The sequence below is a fragment of the Pezoporus occidentalis genome, unplaced genomic scaffold (genome assembly GCF_034315485.1).
Source record: "Pezoporus occidentalis ecotype Australia unplaced genomic scaffold, CSIRO_AGI_Poc_V1 ctg133, whole genome shotgun sequence".
NCBI classification, from domain to species: Eukaryota; Metazoa; Chordata; class Aves; order Psittaciformes; family Psittacidae; genus Pezoporus; species Pezoporus occidentalis.
Window position 1 is genome coordinate 4,786,797 of NW_026913136.1, and position 20,063 is coordinate 4,806,859.

At 35.4% G+C, this 20,063-nt stretch overlaps 1 protein-coding gene across 8 annotated transcripts in view; it reads left to right on the top strand.

The window, feature by feature from the left end:
* PTPRD (protein tyrosine phosphatase receptor type D) overlaps positions 1 to 20,063 on the top strand; it is a 1,311,464-nt gene that overhangs the window by 1,222,558 nt on the left and 68,843 nt on the right. For 4 of the 8 annotated variants that reach the window (XM_062609059.1, XM_062609060.1, XM_062609061.1 and 1 more), the window contains 4 exons: positions 757 to 768; positions 3,975 to 4,087; positions 10,811 to 10,930; positions 12,965 to 13,062. In XM_062609059.1, coding sequence (XP_062465043.1) covers positions 757 to 768; positions 3,975 to 4,087; positions 10,811 to 10,930; positions 12,965 to 13,062 — 343 coding nt within the window. The remainder of the gene's footprint in view (positions 1 to 756; positions 769 to 3,974; positions 4,088 to 10,810; positions 10,931 to 12,964; positions 13,063 to 20,063) is intronic. The other 4 variants (XM_062609064.1, XM_062609063.1, XM_062609065.1 and 1 more) reach the window with 2 other exon arrangements.

Here is a 20,063-nt window from a genome sequence, read left to right on the forward strand (position 1 = left end):
TACCAGAGTGAATTTTGGCCCTTGTTCCTAGAACAGTTTGGGTTGGAAGGGACCTTAAAGGTCATCTATTCCATATTCCAACTCCCCTGCAAGGAGCAGCGGCATCAGGTTTCTCGGAGCCCTGTCGAAACTGAACTCAATTGTTTCCAGGGGTATGGCATCTACCACCTCTAGGCTACTGTTTCAAATTCATTTCCATCTTATTATCTGTTGTAAAATAGTTTTTAAAGTTTTCTTTTTTTTCTTTTTTTTTTCAATTACAAGTCATACTTATATATTTAACCTTGTTCTTTGCTTACCTTTCTCTCCCTCTTCTTCCTTTCTCCTCTGCCTTCCACTTTCATCTTTCCTCTCCTGCCTTCTATCTTCTCTAGAATGTAAGAGGGAACTGCAACTTAGTGAGGCATCATTTTTCAATGTAATGTTAACATTACTTTGATACCTCAGATTAGACGCCCATTCTACATTATCCCACTGGCTAAAATTTGAGGTGGAACTACTTTAAGGATAATGTCTGAAAGAGATTTCTTTTTCAGCAGAAGATTCATTTTGGACTTAACCTTGTATCCTCCATTTATTCTATGATTCCCAAGCATTAAATATTTAGATGAACTGTCACCTTTTAACTTGACTGTTAGATATCTTTACTGTAAGTCAACATTTCTTACATCTCTGGTTGTCATGCTTACCCTGTTTACTGCTGGCCAACTAACTTTGCACCTTTTCTCCTCTCCTTGCTGCATTAAAATGGAGCAGTAAACCTGACAGGTGAGACATGAAAAGTAATCACTCTTTGTTTAATCCAGAAAGGAGAAAAAAAGAGGAAAAAAAAAAAGTTATCCTGATAATTATCTAAGTTATCCTATAATTATCTAAGACAGAGCACCTGTCAGTCTAAATAAACATAGTATCAACAAGAAGACAACTGAAAGATTTGTTATGTAGAAAGGAAGAAAGCAAGCGCTGCACAGAAATATAACATGCAGCCAAGTTTTGCAGCTTTCATTTTGTTTTTCCACGGGTACGTTTTCAAGAGGCAGCACAGCTATGCAATGTACATGCAGTTTTATCTGTGTTTTAATGAAGTTATGACAGTGGTTCTTTGCTGTAGACAAAGCTGTTTAAGGAATGCATGCTTGTCTTTGAAGTGTTAGCCACTCTAATCTCTGTAATGCTCCATACAGAGTTTTGATGCTGACTTACAGTTGTACAAGCAAAGATGATGTGGTGGATTCATTTGTCCTTTGTGGATTTTTTTTCCACCTCAGTTGTCTCAAAACCATTCCATAATCTAAAACAACTGTGATATATATAGTCTGAAGAAATGACAAAGCCAAAATAATCCTGGGAATAATAATAAATAATAATAGATAAATTGTCCTACAAGTATTAAAAAAAAATAAATAAATTATTAGAAGATATTTTAGTGTTTTAGTAGATTAATAGGAAGTTATACTGCCCAGTAGTGACTTAAAACTGGAAAAGAGGGAAATGAAGCTTATCTCTGGACAATTCCACTGATCCCTAGACTTGAGAAGAGGGAAATACACACAAAAATACTTGAAAGCTGCATCACACACCTTTACTTAAGAAGAAAAAACACTATGGCATTGTGCTACTGTGGTAAGAGTTTGAGATCATAGAATCATAGAATAGTTAGGGTTGGAAAGGACCTTAAGATCATCTAGTTCCAAACCCCTGCCATGGCCTCACACTAAACCATCTCAGCGAAGGCTTCATCCAACCTGGCCTTGAACACTGCAAGGGATGGATCATTCACAGCCTCCCTGGGCAACCCATTCCAGTGCCTCACCACCCTAACAGGAAAGAATTTCCTCCTTATATCCAATCTAAACTTCCCCTGTTTAAGTTTTAACCCGTTACCTCTTGTCCTATCACTACAGTCCCTAATGAAGAGTCCCTCCCCAGCATCCTTATATCCCCCCTTCAGATACTGGAAGGCTGCTATGAGATCCCCACGCAGCCTTCTCTTCTCCAGGCTGAACAGCCCCAGCTTTCTCAGCCTGTCTTCATACAGGAGGTGCTCCAGTCACCTGATCATCCTTGTAAATGATAGTCAGAATCAAAATTGAAAACAGAATTTCTACTGAGTTACTCCATACCATTTTTTTAAAATAAGAGTAAAACCAGAAGAATCAAATTTAAATCTTCGTCACTTTGCTAAAGAGAAGTTAATACATGTTAAGGTATTTACCAGAGAACAGATGAAATATGTTTACAGCTAAACACTTCCTTTCCCCCTTTCCCCTCACCTATAAAATCATAGGAATTGTAACTTTTAAATGATTGCTGCAACAATGTTGTTATTTGGCTTCTTTGCATAGTCTCTGAAATATTGCTGTATGCCCCTTTCGTGAATGCCACCAGGTGTTCATAATTTAAGACCAGTAAGAAATCAACTGAGCATTTTTTTAAGAGGGGAGCCTGGTGGCATTATAACAGATTTAGCTTTTTGACATTTTAAATCAATTAGAGAAAGGGAAAAGAAAAAATAAACAAATAAACAAGAAAAAACAAACACAAAAAAAAAACACAAAAAACTCACACACACACCCCCAAAAAAAACAAAGCCAAAAACACTCAGGCACACGTGTCTAATTTAAGACCAGTAAGAAATCAACTGAGCATTTTTTTAAGAGGGGAGCCTGGTGGCATTATAACAGATTTAGCTTTTTGACATTTTAAATCAATTAGAGTAAGGGAAAAGAAAAAAATAAAAAAAAAAAACAGACAGGCACACCCACCCCCACCCCAACAATACTGGTATGTTATAGCAAATATTGGACACCTGGAAAAGATTTTGGGATCATAAACCTTAAAGTCATCCTAGTTCTGTTTTCACAAAGTAATTCTTCGTTGCTGTTTGCATCTTCTTTTTATGTTAGATAAAGAATATCACCCAGTTTGCATTTTCAATCAGGAACTCAGATGACTAGTGAAGAAGGATTCATATTGAATTAAAGCATTAAATTTACCTATTCCAGTGTTTTGCATTAGGGAATGATACTCTCAAATTATGGGAGTCCATTTTATCAGAACAGTCAAGAGTCCAAACACTATTCAGTCAGGACTCTGCTTCTCTTTTCCCTCCCCCCTCCCCCCCTTCCCCCCTTCCTCCATACCTCTCACCCTCCTTCCCTCCTTCCCTTCCTTCCTCCCTACTTCTCACCCTCCCTGCCTCCCTCCCTTCTTCTTTCACTTCCTCACTCCTTTCTTTTGTTTCTTTACTTATTTTGGACAGATTGACAGGAATACTATAATTTCAGCGACAGTCATAATTTGATCAGAAACATTCATACAGAATCTGAGCCTTCAATATGTAGGTGTGATCAGCTGCATGAAGATTGTGTAGTGGAGCTCTTAGAGAGATGAGAGGCAACACAGCAAATTTTTACTTCCCAGAAAATGAAGGGAATAGGTGTCTTCTGGGACAGGTGTCTTCTTTACTGTTTTCTGTCATATTGAAAGTACCCAAAGAATAGAGGTGATTTTTTTTATAAGCAATGCAAAACTGTCTGTATAAACTACAAAGTCAATTATTATAACTTCTGTTTATTTTTAATTGTGTGTTTAATTTTTGCATAGTTTTTAATAAAGGTATAGCTAGCTTTTAAAATAGAGACAATGTGATTTTTTCTTTGTATATTTCATGTTATATCTTGTAATGGTTTTCTACCTGGGTGCCCAGAATAATGATCTAGAGGATCAGTCTAGGGCAGAATGGAGCTATTTTCCCCCTGACATTACTTACTATACTTAGATCCATTTTGCCATTGCAAATTGTAGTTGTCCTACCCAATGTGCATAATTATTTTACCTTTCCACTGGATTAAATACTCTTTCGGAAAGAGGCAGCCTGTCTTTAGAATATAGTGATTAAACACTTGGGCACTTTTATTTGTTAAGCTAACATCTTGATCTTATGTTCACTTGTATTCACCTTCTCCATGCAGGAAGAGGGCTGAATCTGATTCTAGAAAAAGCAGCATACCCAACAGCAAGGAGGTCCCCTCTCACCATCCCACAGATCCAGTAGAGCTGCGACGCCTTAATTTTCAAACTCCAGGTAAGAGACAATGATACCTTACTGAGAGCTCTGTGATCACAAACTGACTAGTGGTGCTGTTATGGAGCAGAAATGTTGGTTCTTTAGAAAAATATATGTTAATTGCTTATGAGTTTTTGCACGATGTATTTCTTCACCAGTTTTTGAAATAATTCTGTAATTTCTTTATTTAATGAAAAATCCTTCATGGAACAAAATTAAAGTTCTACAAAAGAAGACCCAAAAGTCACATGTGTTGATAGATGTGTTTTATGAACTGAAATTCCAAGTTAAACCTGACAGTGCTATAAAAGATTATTGGGAAATGCATTTCTTCTATTTATTAATGATATTTTTACAGCTACTTCTTTGTAAATAAGCTTCCTTCTTACCTACTGCATTATCAGGTAATCGATTAATATCATAGAAAGTTACACTACATTGCAAATGTACAATACAGAAAAGAAATACTAACTATAGAAATAGTCTTGTCTTTTAAAATCAGACTGTATGTTAGGGTCAAGGAGGCTACTAAAACGTCAGTAGTTCTGAAGGTAAAAGCAACACACTCCTAAATATTTTATTTACTTATTTATTAAACATTCTTTTTTTAAAGCCATTTGGTTTGATAGTCAAGAAACACTGGGAGAGAACTACTTAAAATAGTATTGATTTGCTTAATTTTGATCATGGTGTATCACAGTAGACTTGTTTTCGATTGCAGTTGATTGCACAGAGTCCCAGCCTGGTGCGTATTACTTAGCAAACTTTCTTGAGCTTTGTGTTTGTCAAATTTATTTAAGTATAAAAAATAATAAATTCAAGCTCATAAAGGCAGCAAGCAAAGTACTTGAGATGCAGAATCTGACATACTAAATATTACAAAAGGGTTAACTGAACTTGCAAATCTTATTTCTGGTTTTCTATATAAGATAGCCCCTGTAGGAGTGAATCTGCAGAGCAGTGAATCTGGGACTAAAGACCCAATATCCCACACTGTGTGCATACGGCAGAGGTAGAAAAGGAAGATCCTGGAGGCTTGAGTTTTACCTTGCTTTATTAGTCTGTTTCAGTACACTAAATGCTCTTTAGCAACTGGAGCAAATTAGATGGGTTTCAGGAGCACATCTTCTAATTTAGACTCATCTGAATATGGGAATGTTGTTCACATACTCTGGGACCTCTCCACAATATGAACCTAAGTGCAGAGTGGAAGTTTTGGTTCACGGTTCTGCTTCTGCAATGTTAATGAAGATTCACCTTTACTAAGCAAAGGTTTGTGTTATCCAGCATTTTCATACAAAGTCTTAAAGTTTGTTACAGAGATAGAAGTGTGCATGCAAGTCTTTGAAACATGAAAAGAATGTAGTTCCTACAGTTTAGTTTATACCTAGAACAAATAATTATCTGTATACAGTTATATAATGAATGAAGAATATGGTTTCTACAGTTTAGCTTATGCCTAAAACAAATAATAATCTGTATACAGTTATATACTGAGTGGATGACTTAATAACTAGGTATATAAGCATAAACTTCTGCTGCCCATGTATTTAGATGGTGACTCTTGCCTATCTATTTATAATTTCTCATCAAATAAAGTAATATATGGGGAAAAAAATGCTGCCAAGTCTTAACAGCTTCACATGTAAAATTAATTTATTGTAATTCTAAATTATACATTTATTATTAAAAAATTGCAGAATTTGTGACACTTGTATATACCTTAATTCCATTTTATTGATCTGAGAGTGACTGGAGAGGAGAGGACATGTACCTTTCCTTATGGTGCTATATTTTATCTGGGAAGCTTGCACTTTTCTGTGTAGTTAGTTGAGCAGAACATCTGCATCCATTTCTACTATGAATTCTTTTTCTCTGCTATAAATCTTTTTACAGAATGGAGGATTAAGATTATTGTTGAAAATATAGAACAGAAATCAAATTATGATCCTTTTTCCTACTGTTGTACCACCTAAGACCGCTAGGTACAGGTCACTCCTGTTACTGCTGATTATAAGCATGCAATTAAATATCAAGGAGAGAATTTCTAACCCATGAGATTCTTCCTGCTGTGTACCAATGGCTAATTAACATGTAATCTTAGCCCCAGAGAAGTCAAGGCACAGTTTTTGTGCTAGTAAAAGCAGAACCTCACTTAACTCGATTAGCTTCAGTTAGGGCTACCATTTCATTAAAATCCAGATGAATTTAATTTAAACATTTAGATCGTGTTGGAACGTTTATCCAACTCCACAGATTAACTAACGCACCATCAAATAACATGGGAGACAAAGCTTTTCAAGATGAATGTAGAAAAATTACAGAAAAACTGTACATGCAGGGTGGCAGTTTTATTGGTTTTGTTATTCCTTCTTACTCAGGTGTGTGTTTTTTATTTTCTACCAGGTAGGAAGCTTTCTTGGAGGTTTCTAAGCACACCAGTTGCTTCCAGTGGGAAGAGAAAAAGAAAAAAAAAAAAAAGGTTTAGAATGAATCCTTAATGTGAAGAGGTGTTAGAGAAAAAAAATTCTAAGACATTGGCATATCCAGATTGTCAGTTTTCACTATGAGAGGTGAATGAGACGCTCCTATAAAATTCTGGGTTGTCATAAGCTTTAATACTTTAAAAGATTTCTAAACAGCCTCTTTCCAAAAAATGTTAGCAATCCTATATTTTGTGTGAGGAAAGGTCTAATCAGGTATATTGTAACAAAATAATTTGAAAGTGAAACTCTTCCTCTGGTAAATTTGAATTTCTAACCACAAGCACAGAATACTTCTGATGCAGGTGGTTAGGCATAACTTTTTGATAGAAATTGTAGGGAAACAAGATTTTATCTCTGGTGATATCTAGGCAATGATTAGGCACAATTATGTTGTACTTGTCATAAAACTGTCAATTCAGCATGAAGATGAGGTGAAAGTCCACAGTCTAAGCTAGCGGCCAGCAAATGTCTTACTTTCATGTCACTTTTTCTTGTCCTGTCAATACAGAACTTTGTTCTTCACTAATTTAGTACTTACCTAAAAAGTTTCCTATATTAGTTTGTCCAGAAAAGATAAAATTCATTTCTAGCTTTTTTTCTCACTGGATGGAGTAGCTCCATCGACAAAATTGACATATTGTCTTTACATTTGTAATAGCCCACTGTTCTACATCTGAGAATAGGATCCAATGTCCATATGTGCTATCCAAAAATGTATATTTGTTAGATAAGCCCATATGACTGTGTGTGTGTCAGAGATGTGCCAGGTTTTCTTTGAGTAAACATGAAAATACCCAATCTCTCAGTAGCCTACAGGATTTCATTTATAAGTCTGTTATTCTTCTGGAACTGGAGTGAGTAGTTGAGGAAAAGCCAGTCACATTCTTCCCATTCTGCAAGTTTTTTATAAAAACAGGATTAAAATCATTAACCTGGTGCACAAATGCTAGAAGTCTCCATGCCAGGTAGGGAAGAGGTAATAATTAAGCCCTCATAAAAGGTTTCCTGAAATGAAGAGACCCAGTTTTGCATAGAGGAAAATAACTGATGTTAAGTGGTTTGAGGGGTTTAAGAGAGACCCAAGGCTCAGGCAAAGACTTCAATCTGCCAATCACTCAAAGAACTAAATTGAGTCATGCCTCAAATGTGACTGGGTTTTTGTCCTCATTTAAGTATAGAATACGTCATACTCATTAGCAATTTGTGCAGTCAGGTGCCAATTAAGCAATTACCTCATTATCTCTTACAAACTAAATAAGATGTTTTGAAATACAAGAAAAATAAATCAAATTATTACAGATCTGAGTTAAAGACTCTGTTTTTTATTAGACTAGTAAATGCTCACAGAACACTCCGTGGATTTCTAAGGAAGTTCCCATAACTTACTTCTAAGATGAGGCAGGAAAAGGGTAAAACAGGTCCAGATGAAACCAGTGCATGTAACAAAATTGGAAAAAGTCATGTCTAGATTCAGTCATCTGCTTTGCAAGGTAGGAGGAAATTTCTTCCCTTAGTTTATCCACACAATTCTGTCTATGAGAATTGTGACAATGCTGAAGGAACTACTGTGGTTTGTCTCCATGACAAAACCAGACTGGAATAGCGTTTTTACAGTAAGCAATCCTACATACCTCTCTTGATGTGAACTTCACTCACACGAAGGATTTAGGTAGCCAGAAAAAGTATAGGTTCCAGAGTGCAAGTAACATTTGCTGATATCCTAATTGTTTTCAAACCCAGAGTCAATCAAAAACTGCTTAGCTGGGAGATGGAGTTGAAAGTTCTGCTCCTCACAAGAGTAATTTTGTGGGTTTTTTCCTGCATTTTAGCCAGTAGTTTTGCAACATGTTATTATACTTCACAATTTTAGACCACGGTCTGAAAACCAGGTTTCTCCTTTTCTCAGAATAGATGGCTTTCACACCTCACTCAGAGCTGAGTCTTCTGTTGTGATGCTACAGAGCCTTTTGGGCTGCTTTGTGAAGCTAAGTCTTTGTTACAGAACAAAATTCGCTTTCATTCCAGAATAATTCATCTGCTTTTCAAGAACATCAATTCTTCTGGAATAAAAGTGACTTAATTTTGCAATATTACACATTCTTAACTGTTTTAGAATAGGTGTTGCAGAATGACATTCCTCTAGAGCTAATCTTGTAAATTTAGCTTTGTACACAAGATGTAAGATCACTCTCTGGCTTTACTGTAGCTGTATGAAAAAAAAAAGTCTAAAGCAACAGTATTTTTTTGTGAAATATGGTAAAAGCATCCTTGCCAAATTTTTATGGATGCCAAATTCCTCTTGAATCAGGGTCATAGCTATTTTTTTCCAGTCTCCATGTCCAAATTTTAACATGTATGTAATTCTATCTCTTTGGTAAACACTGTCACTGATTCCTTCCTTTTCCTGTAAGGAAAAAACGTCTTAACACAGATTGGTGTGTAGGAAGGTATTTTGTGTTACTAAATAAAAATGAAGATGTAATAAATTAGGTTTTTTAAAATCAAAGAGTGTTAATAAGATGTGGACCTGAAATACGATTTATTTAATAAGAAAATTTCTATGAAAATAATGTACCACATTTTCAGTTCATCTAGATTGTAGTCTGTGTGCTAGCAGCTACTTCTAACTCCCTTCTTGTTTATTGTGGGCATGTCAACCTACAGGTCCAAATTTGTAAAGAAATGTGTGTTTTTTAAATGATTTAAAGCTCTTATTATAAAACCCTGGCAACAAAAAAAATCCTAATTTAACACACTGATGACAAGGCCTAACACCCACTTGTTTCAATGTGGTAAAGGAGAATACATAACAGTTTTAATATCCATTAGTACGTAGATGAATTCTGATATTGCTCTGTCAGTTTTTCCTTGAAATTGTAGCACATATGGTATTCTGTGTTCCTTAGTCATGTATTTACCACAGATTAACAGGAAGATAATTCTAATCTGCAGTTAAACCATACATTCTCATTTTATTCATGTGGAGGGATCACTACTAGGCTGCATAAGCTCAATCACATTTGGCAATCTTCTACCAAACCTGAAATAAAAGCTTCTTGTGCATACAATTTCAGCCATGTTTTGCATGTGCTGTTCTGGGTAGGAGATGGGGGGAAGGGGAAGGAAAATGGGGTAGGGGGATATGGTTTTGTTGGTTTGTTGGGGTTTTTTTTGCTGTTTGAGTTTTTAAGAGGTTTTATCTATTTATTTTCTAATTTCAAAGTTTGAAAGCATGTTTTCTGCATGGTGTTTCTTTTGACTTTCTAGCATGTCACAGAATCCGTTGTAATTTAGCTGTATTTTGTCCTTAATTTTTTTGTGTTTTCATAACATGTTGATTGATGTGGAGATGTGTTAGCAAATAAGTGTATTTTCTTATTTGTAGCCACAAAAAGAAGTGCGCTTAGCTGTACTTTGGGGATTTTTTTTTTTTTTAAATTTCTACACCTGACGTTCGCGTGCAACTCATGTTAAGCTCAGTAGAAGCCTCATGCTTTTGCATGAGACAATGAGATCTTGAAATGTTCATTCGTAATCTGTTCTGATGCTTGTTATGATTCATAGTCTGATTACATAAAGTCCTTTAGCACTTCTTTTAAGAAATAGCTACTTTTATTGTCTCAGTAGAGTACATTTTATATATTTGAAAGATGGAAACATACCACATGCAATTACTTCACAAGTTAACTACAAAATATTTTTTTGAGAAAGTTAATAAATGTCCAATTGTAAATGCCCAAAATGAGTTGTGAAAAGGGCAGTCAAAAATTGCCAGTTTCTGAAGTTGTAAGTAGTTCCTTTTTTTTCCTCAGAAAAGAAAGTTTTATGTCAAGTTTCATTTTGCACAGAGTGTTAAATGTGAAATCTTCCCTTAGGAATGTCAAGTGGCATATAGAGGAGTATATAAAAAAAAGAAATTGTTTAAAAAGAAATGGATGTTCAGCATCTTTAAAAACTGTTCCTTAAACATCTTTAAAAACTGTTCCTTAAAAGTAAGCTAATTATTGAGATTTGTGTTCATGATGCTGGTAATTTAGACAGGTTCATCATGTGATGAGCGAGTCTCATTCTTTCTGGTTTTATGTCCTTTATGTCTACAGTAGGGTAACTGGACCTTTAGACATCTTCTTAGTTGAGTCCAGATGCTGTTTTGTGAATGTCTGAAGTGTCTGAATGTGCAAGATTGATTGGTTATGATGGTCTACTGCTGTTACTAATTTGTTTCCCATTTCCAATTGGCTTTTGCTTTTTACAGCTTTGAGCAGTAATTCAGTCCCCTACGCCTCCCTGATTGGCTCTGTGTCCTCCCTCTCTAGCCAAACTACCACTCAGTCCTTATATGATAATAACTCTCTCCCACGATTCGCTCGAAAAGGTCTAAACATCTTTGTCTCTATTATTTTCTTTGTTCAAGCACTGCTTTAGATGTACATCAGTCCACCTCCATTTCTGGATAAGTCTAGAGTTCTCTTGTGCCTTCTCGCTCACATATTTTCCATAGGGGTGCTTGATCTGGACAAGTGTAATTATTAAATGACTGTCACCCACACTCATTTTGAGAATAGCCAAGTTCTATTAAGTGAAATTTCTAAGAAAATGGGAGACAACCAGAATGGATTCAGATAAATTAGTACTCATGGACTAACTTGTTAATTGAAATTTATAATAAATTTTTCCATTATATCTGAATATTTTCCTTTCTTAGTTGATTGACAGTGCGCTTTAGTATCTACTGTAAATAATGTCTTACCATCACAGATGTGCTATGAAGGTAACATATAAATGTGTAAGTGTACAGTTAGAAGAATTAAGGACAGTGCTACTAGACATTATTTTGTACTCAAGTATGATGCCTGAAATGTCAAAAAATCAAAAAGAAAACGAGAATTAAAAATAAATAAATAAATAAAAACATACTATAGCATGACTGTGTTGTAACCACATAGTCATTTTAGTCAATTTCAGCTACATTTACAGGAAATGAAAGTTCACTGTCTTAGGCATGCTCTTGAAATTCACGGTGACAAAGCAAACTGCATTGTGCAACATGGCTTCCAGCTTGAGCCCCCTTGAGTCATCACTGTTTTCCCTTTGTAATTTCAAGAGATCCTGGGGTTCACTAGCTTGATATTTTCTAGCCAGCTCTGAGTTCTTCCACAAGTAATTGAAAACTCAGTTTCATTTTAGGTGTGATAGTGTAAAGCATGAAGAGAAGAAAGTAAGCATTTTGGAGAAGGGTGGTGAAGACTAATAGTGTGAAACAAGCGTCCCAAATTTTTGCTTGGCAAATCTTCAGCTGGCAGATTGTTCTAGTTGACCCCACATCTGTCTTTCTTTTGCCTTGCTGTCCCTGTACTCGCTTCCACACCTATCTCTATCTCCATCTCCAATTCCCAGTTCTTCTTTTTCACTCAGTATCTTCATCAGTGGACAAAGATGTTTACACCTGAAGTAGATTGTAGGTACTTTTGGGGGTTGATAAATGGGGTTTCAGATTAAGCATATTTAAAGGTACTAGTGCAGTCAGTATGTGTGTCCAGCCAAACTGTACAACCCCTGCCTCTACAATCTGCTACTAGTGAAAACATTTTTGAAGTTCTAATTGTCTGATGTCCAATGTTGTCTTCAGTGACTGTTGTCTAAAAGCAATGGTGCATGTTATTCTAGTCATTCATAGTTGCATGTTAGTCACTTCGAAGTTTCATAAAATATTTGAGTATTTCTAATTTAGAATACATAGTCTTCTAGACCTTGATGCATTACTATTAATCCTTATCCATTTCATTCTTTATAATTTATTTTATTAAATTAATTTCATGTTGGTTTGAGGTTTCTTTGTTTTTTGCCATTTCCTTTGCAGGTTCAGGTGTCTCCGGTTACCTTGGTAACCTTCATTCTTCAAGTTCGTTTTTCTTGATTATGCATAAGTCACTTTGTTTTCTGTCAAAACACTATTCTTTCCCCTTTAGGGCTCTTTCAGTGTCTGTTTCTCAGCTCACCTTTCCTCATCTAATTCAGTGGAGTTTCCATTTCATGCAGTGCAGGAGAAGGAGTTTGAAATGACATTAAGAGTCATTACTCAAAGCAGAGGTCAACATTAGGTATAACTGTCTCATTTTTCCATGCCTAGCTAACCTCATTGACTCACATCACAGTAACTCTTTCCTCTACACTAGGAATGTTAGCTTTGGGAGAATGCTTGGTGACTTCTTTTGATTTGGCTTCAGAGCTCATCTACCCAGAGCATGTCCTGCTTTGAGTAACCAAACTATTTGCCTGCTTCTCTCACATATGACATCTTTACTACTTACACATTTCTAGCCATTCTAACTACTACATTTTCTAAATTTTAGAGTGATGCCATCACTGTAGTTTCCTTTAAATTATTTTCCTCTTTCTTGTTCAACAGGTATGGCCAGTCATCCCCCAATACCCATCTTGGAACTTGCAGATCACATTGAAAGGTTGAAAGCAAATGACAATTTGAAGTTCTCACAGGAGTATGAGGTAATTTCCCCCACTTTCTCATTATTTAAATTATTTAAAATGCCATGTTTTCTGTTTCCCTAGATATCTCTCTGATACGCACCTACCGTGAAGGTGCCAGTTTTGTATGATATTAAAACAATGATAAAAATTTTTTTCTGTGTAAAATTACTACACTGATAGGGTGGTTTCTTTGCTTGTAACAGTATGTTCTCTTTTTACAATGACATGTGCCAGGCAGATTTCATGGGCACATGCCTGAAGTTGTATGTGAATGATACAGCACTTACTCTCCATAATATACACAAACATCCATCTACTTTGCAGTTAAAAGATCTTACATTATATTTAAAATCTCCTGTGTAGTCTTGACAGGACACATACAGTATGAGCTCCAAAGTAGTTACAGTCCACTGTGTTAATTTTGTGCACATTAAAACCATTTGCAGTTGCCTGGTTGCCCTACTATACCAGTTGTAAGACATTCTGTTTTCCTTCTGTCAATAATACCACATCTGTAGAAGAGTGGAAGAATTTAAGAGTAATCATCCACCTTGTCTGCAGTAATCCATGGACTATACATCCACAGATAGGTATTGGTACTGTGGAGCCATAAGAGCCTCTTATGTCAGTAATTTGTGGCTAAAGAGACTTTTAGATAGCCATCCATTAAACACAGTAAATTATAGTTTTTTTTTTAATGCCCATATTGTCTATGTCAAAAATTTGTAGGTAAAGTATACACTGAACCATCAAAAAAAAGTGCTTATTTAGGATATCTGTGGGTGGTCATGTCAGAGACCCAAGGATTAATAGCTCCCAGAGGGATCACTGACAGTATTTTCTTTATATTCTGCTGTGCCACTAATCGTTGCTTAAAACTTCCAAAGACTTTGTTAGAATGACGGAGTAAAAGCAGATTTTTTTAGAGAATGTGGAGATGGTATGGTTCGTCTTACACTGCAATTATCTTAAATTTTTGGTAGTATTTAAATCATTAAAATCATCTTGAGAACATAATCTTAACCATTTATAGCCCACATTTTGAAGGTACATTAAGTTCTTAAATTGTAGGTATCTGTCCCTCCAGACTTGTTTACCAGTCTGCCTAAAAATAGCAGCTTTCACATTTGGTTTTTTTTGTGTTTGTTTTATATAACAACTGTAGATCAACATGAAGCTTCATTCACATTGCTTTTCCCAGTGGTATTCAACATTTATCTTTGAAATTCCAGCTTTGGAGATGAGACTTCATTTCCATCTAGTGCAAGATTCATCCGTTTTGAAACAGAATTAGTGAAAAGCACTGCTATTTGATTTCATGGTCTAGTCTAGGCAGTGGACTAAGGCTGCAGTTTGATGATCACTGTAAGTCATCTCCCTGTCTTGGCTGTGCATTCCTGTTTTCTCTCTTGTGCCAGTCCTGGCACTAGAACATGTGCAGCTGTTCAAGGATTATCTCAGGAAATAGATTCAGCTGAAAACTAATTGTTTTATTTTTCTTTGCTGTTTCCAGTTGGATCAGTTCCCTGAACTAGCTCACCATATTTCTGCATGAGCACTAGTGCCACCACAAGTGAGTTGGTGGGGTCTTTTATGGCCAGGGATTGGGACTTTCAGGAGCAGTCCTCACTAATGCTCTTTAAAAGCAACTGTTTGATTCTGAGACGCAAATGAGTACAGATGGTTACAGTTGAACTACGATCACTTCAGATAACATTTAAACTGGGGATACAGAAGGAAAAAAGAGATATTTTTCATCGTCAAGAGTTAAAGATGTAGCATGCAGCAGGAAACCACAGACCTTTATTGATAGTAAAGTCCTCCAGTTAATTCCCATTTGGAGAAACAAACCCTCTTTCTCAGTTACCACTGATTATTTTTTCAATATATAATGTCCTTTCCTCCTCACATTCAATTATTGTATTTTACTCTTTATAGAATTTCTTACACTGTATGGATGAAATTCTTCAAAAATAAATGGATAGTATACAGCACCTGTTATGACAACTTTGTGATACCATAAAATAAAATATATATATATTTGCACAGTTTCTTCATGAAAGCTGACTTCTCCTCCAACCTGTAGAATTTCTTTCAGGAGGTTAGCTGCATTTCAATAGAAATTTATTTTTTAGCACACCCCGCATTAGTTACCACTTGAAAAGAATTACTTGTTTCACAACTCAAACACATCTTTTCATATTACATGGAACCTTTTCAAGCTCTTCAGAAGTATTTGAATACTTGTGCCTGTTCCATCCTTGATCCTGTTCCATCCACGGCCTTTTGATCAGAATTTCTGATCAAAATTGCATACAGGTTTGTTTTTCTCTTTTTAGAAGAGTATCACTTCCTTGCCTGTCTTGCTTTCTCTTCAGACAGACAGAAACTTCCCCATCTCTTCAATACTTCCAAAAGAAGAAAATACAAATCTACATGCTGACCCCTCTCCTGATTTATACCCTCTGGCATAATTTTCTAATGGTGCCAGTTCCCCTAACTGTCTTGCATTTTCTTAGAGAAGATGAAGGAACACATCTTTGTAGACCTGGACCATGAGGAGAAGACAGGTTTACTTCCTTCAGATAATCCCAAACTCAGCCCACTGTTCTCCATTCTTCTAGCACAAAGGTTCCCTAACAGGTTTTTCTGTGTATGTGTGTTGGGGGTTTCTTTTATTATTACTGTTATTACTATGTTTCTTCTTTTGTGCTTTGTGAAATTTAGTTGAGAAAGAATCTGAAATTTCCATTAAAGAAATAGTAAATCCAAACTGCATCTATTTGCACTCTGGTTCTGAAAGGAATGCCTAGCATAAGAAGTCAAATTGGGAGAGTAGGTATTGCAAAAAGTAAGCAACAATATACATAGTATAAACTCAGGAAAAAAAAAACAAAACAAAACAAAACTAAACTATACAACTCCTTCATTACTGTGATGCAGTAAAAGGGGTGTACTCTCCAGTGTAGGCTGTCTTCCAGCTGTGTAATATTTTCTAAGTTTCAGTGTTGTCAATTGGTGTTCCTCCTACATCTGTAAGTCTTCAGAAAGTATTTTATTTTTTTTATTTCAGACATAAAACCATATTCATAAGAAATTGACCTGTATATTATATTTCCTTCTTAACTCAAGCTTCAGAATTAACAATAAAAAGTGGTCATGGAAATAGACTGAAACAGAGCATTCATGTTCTGCCAACTTCATGCAACACATGGGACGCATTTATAAGGTCATTTCCTCCTATAACGTAGAACAGAAAACCTATTCCTCCAAAGCAGATTCCTTTTTTAAAATATTTTCACATTTATTATCTGAGAACCTGTCACTGCAACACAAAAATTACATCACCAGTGTCTATATCTTACCTAATGATTTACTCTGTATGTGTGTGTGTATGTGCACCGATTAACTAATATTTTGAGAAGTTATATGTAATTTTAATGCTTTTCCTCATTAGACTTCTTTTGGGAAATTACAGCCGGTCTTTTGCTTGAACACTGAATATTGGAAAAGATGAGGATGCATTTCAACTCTGTGCCATACTGCTGTACAAGTATTATTGTAGCTTTTCAGGATCAGTGGGTAGAGTTTGTGATGAGAATACAATTTAATGAATATAGTACATTTATGTGTTTTTTGTATCTCAAGCTGTGATAAGGTAAACACTGGACACTAAAATACGATAAATTTTATATAGTAGAAGTGCATATAAAACTTACTATTGATATAAACCACTTTAAAAGTCCATAAAGAACAGATAACCTACTGAATGAATCTGCACCAAGGAAACAGCTGCACTTAAATGCCGTATCATTACAGATAATAGTGACTCATATGCAAAAATCAATTTCTTCTCAGCAAAAATTTGTTTTCTATTCTTTATCTTTACAATAGCTTCCTTTTTCTAATAGTACAGACATCATTTATGTGTATTCTGTAGCTTTATGTTCATAGGATGTGCTCCATTTATTGAGAAACAATTAATGTAGTCAGTGAAGGATGAAAAGCTGTTTGTCTTCTTATTAATAACACATATGCTGTTGCATTCACCTAGGTTGTTTGGTGCTTGGTTCCAGCCAGAGTAATATCAGAACCAGCAGGACAATTATGATAGAGAACTTTAAAGACATAATGCAGGAGTCTGAAGTGGCACTAGTTAAGATTTATAGTAGTGTATTATCTTTTTCCTTTGTGCTGTGAATGCTTCCTTGGGTTAACAGCATTCATTTATGTTTATAATTAAAAGAATATTCAGATAAAAGAAGCTGGGTTGACATAATTGAATGCTAGGTTTAGGTCTGATACCTAATGCTGTTTTGCCAAGGTATTCCACAAAGACAGTTTAAATAGTCAAACACTATAAAAAATATGTTAGTTTTATTTTGCCCAACTGAAAACCATGATATGTGTAAGAAGAGAAAAGTTGTCCACTTCTTATAACAAGAAAAATTATTCAAGGACAGACTAGTAGGTCATTATAGGTAAACATGAGTTTTATGGGCACTTTTTAGAAAGATTCATTTGTAATATTTTTGGAGTTATGGGGGACAATGGAGGAATCAGTGAAGAATTTCAGTCCTTTACTTGTCTGCTAAAAAGAAAATGTTTACAGTGCTTTAAAAATACCTTGAAAATTTAAATTAACATCAGTGTCCTACATGAGACAATTACAAAATTTGCAGTTTAAGAGCTGCTGTTTTTCATGTACTATATTAAGCAAACAAAAAAAAATAGGATGCTTTAATTGCAAAATATTTAAAATAAGTAAGATTTTTCATTACTCAAGTGTTATTATTTATTTCCTACCTGAAGCTGAACGTAATCCTCTGTTTCCTACACAGTATTATTTCCACCACAGCTTGTTATGATATGGACAAAGGATTTTAGTTGCTGATAGGGAATAAATAGATTACATTTAAGACTGAAGGCGAAGAAATATAAACCAGTAAGATTTATTCTTTAAAACTTAGGTTTTCTAAAGCTTTTTATGTAATAGAGACTGTCCTTAAAAAATGTTTTCAAATAATGGGTTTTTTTCCTCCTTAAGTATGCTTTAGTTATATGCATATATAGCTTGTTTGATTTCATTGGAACCAGGTTTTACAGAATCTTATTTAGTCATTGGAATATTAGCTTGATACTGTAGAGGAAATACCTTTGGTCTTGAGAGGCGTTTAGCAAAAGCCTTAGTAGCTTTCTAGCTACTTTTGAGCAGTTGAGTCACTTTCCTTCAAAAGTCAACAGGAAATGTCTCACCTGTGAGCTTTTAACTTTTTTTTAGGACCAGGATATGAACTTATATTTTAGTTCCAAAGATTTAAGTATGCAAATAACATGGGTTTGTCCCCATCTCTTGAAGATGACAGCCTTTAAAGTTTAATGTAAAAAACTCTGCCTTAATAAGAAAACTCCAGCTGATAAGTTACCATGGTCATGTATTAATATTCATGCATCTAACATTCGTGTTTTGGTAATGCAGTATGTAAATCTCATTCTTTTAGCAGGTTTCTTGCATAACACAATAGCATCCTATTATAGATGCATCAGCTACAATACGAGATTCTCCTCACAATCACTGACATTGGTAAAAGAAGTTCAAATTGATCATTCTTATGGGTAGCTGACTACTTTCTCCTGTTGTGCAGAATCTGTTTGTATTGACATGCTCTCAAATCTGTCTTTTTCATTCTTCTTTCTGTACCTCATGTTAGGTTTCTCTGGGACTCGGTACTTTTTGATGATTTAATTTGAGCCTCAAACAGCTGGGAAATTCTTCAATAGACATGCTCCCTTCCCCTTCTGGGAGTGTGAAATCTACATAGTAACTCACAATGCCTGTGACACACAAAGACTCAAACCTGCTGGCTTTTACTTTGCTGACCATTAGCAGAGCACTGTTCCAGGACAGGCAAACATATGTTAAGAAAGGTCACATTTTGTCATACTCTTCCCTTCCTTCGTACTATGCCAGGTTATATTCCCGGAAGACTCAGGATCACAGCAGGGAACATTTGCCTCTTGTTAAAGTAGTTTAAAGGAAAGCTTCACAATGAGAAGGTACAGAGTTCACTGAAGGGGGATTGTTTGAAATTCTTCTGAAAACACATTTGAGTTACCATGATTCATAGTCAAAGTATTACCTTATGGATGGGGCACTGTACTAGTAAATATTGCTCAAATCTCTTCCCAGTAACAGATCAGACTTTTTCAGCAGCCAACAATGTAGGACACAATAGCTGAAAGATTAGTCAAAGCATGGGTGGGTAATAACAGTATTATAGATATCTTTATTTCTTTTGCACAAAGCACCCATACTGCACAGTTATGCTATGAACAAATCCAGTTCTTCTGTTAATAACAGCTTTATTGAAGGCAAGCTTTCAGAATGAATATACTAGAAATCCTATTAAAGTGCCATCCATTAAACCATTAAAGCACTCTTTAAAACTGTTAGTACAGACTTGTTATTCATGAGTTATTGGTCTTTCGCACTTCTGAGATGTGTCTGCCAATACCACTCTACTCTTTGTTCTAGTGTGGCTATTAAGTCTGAGGAAATATAGATTAACTTTCTTTTGACAAAACAGCGCTTTGTGGGAAGATAATAAGGCCACAGAGTGCTTCAGATTGATGAGAAAACCAGGAAAGATTAAAGTTCAGTCCATTTGCCTGGTTTTGACATAATTTATGTTAATTATGTCTTCAGGCAGGCCTAAATATTAATCACTGAATTACACCATCTGGCCATACGTCATACAAAGAAGTGAATGGGGAATGCAGTGTTCTACTGTTATGAACGTATCCTCATCTACTTCTACAGATAACTGACAGAGAAAGCTGCTGTTTGATTTATTTTTTTTTTCTTGGTATTCAAAAGCAGCTTTACATCACCTCAATAGTAAGGACTGAAAAGAAGAACAATACAGAACAGCTGAAGCTAAGATTTAGATGTATCTTAATAATTATAAGTTCACATTGAAAATAGGTACAATACAGAGCTGAAGCTCTTTCTCACAATA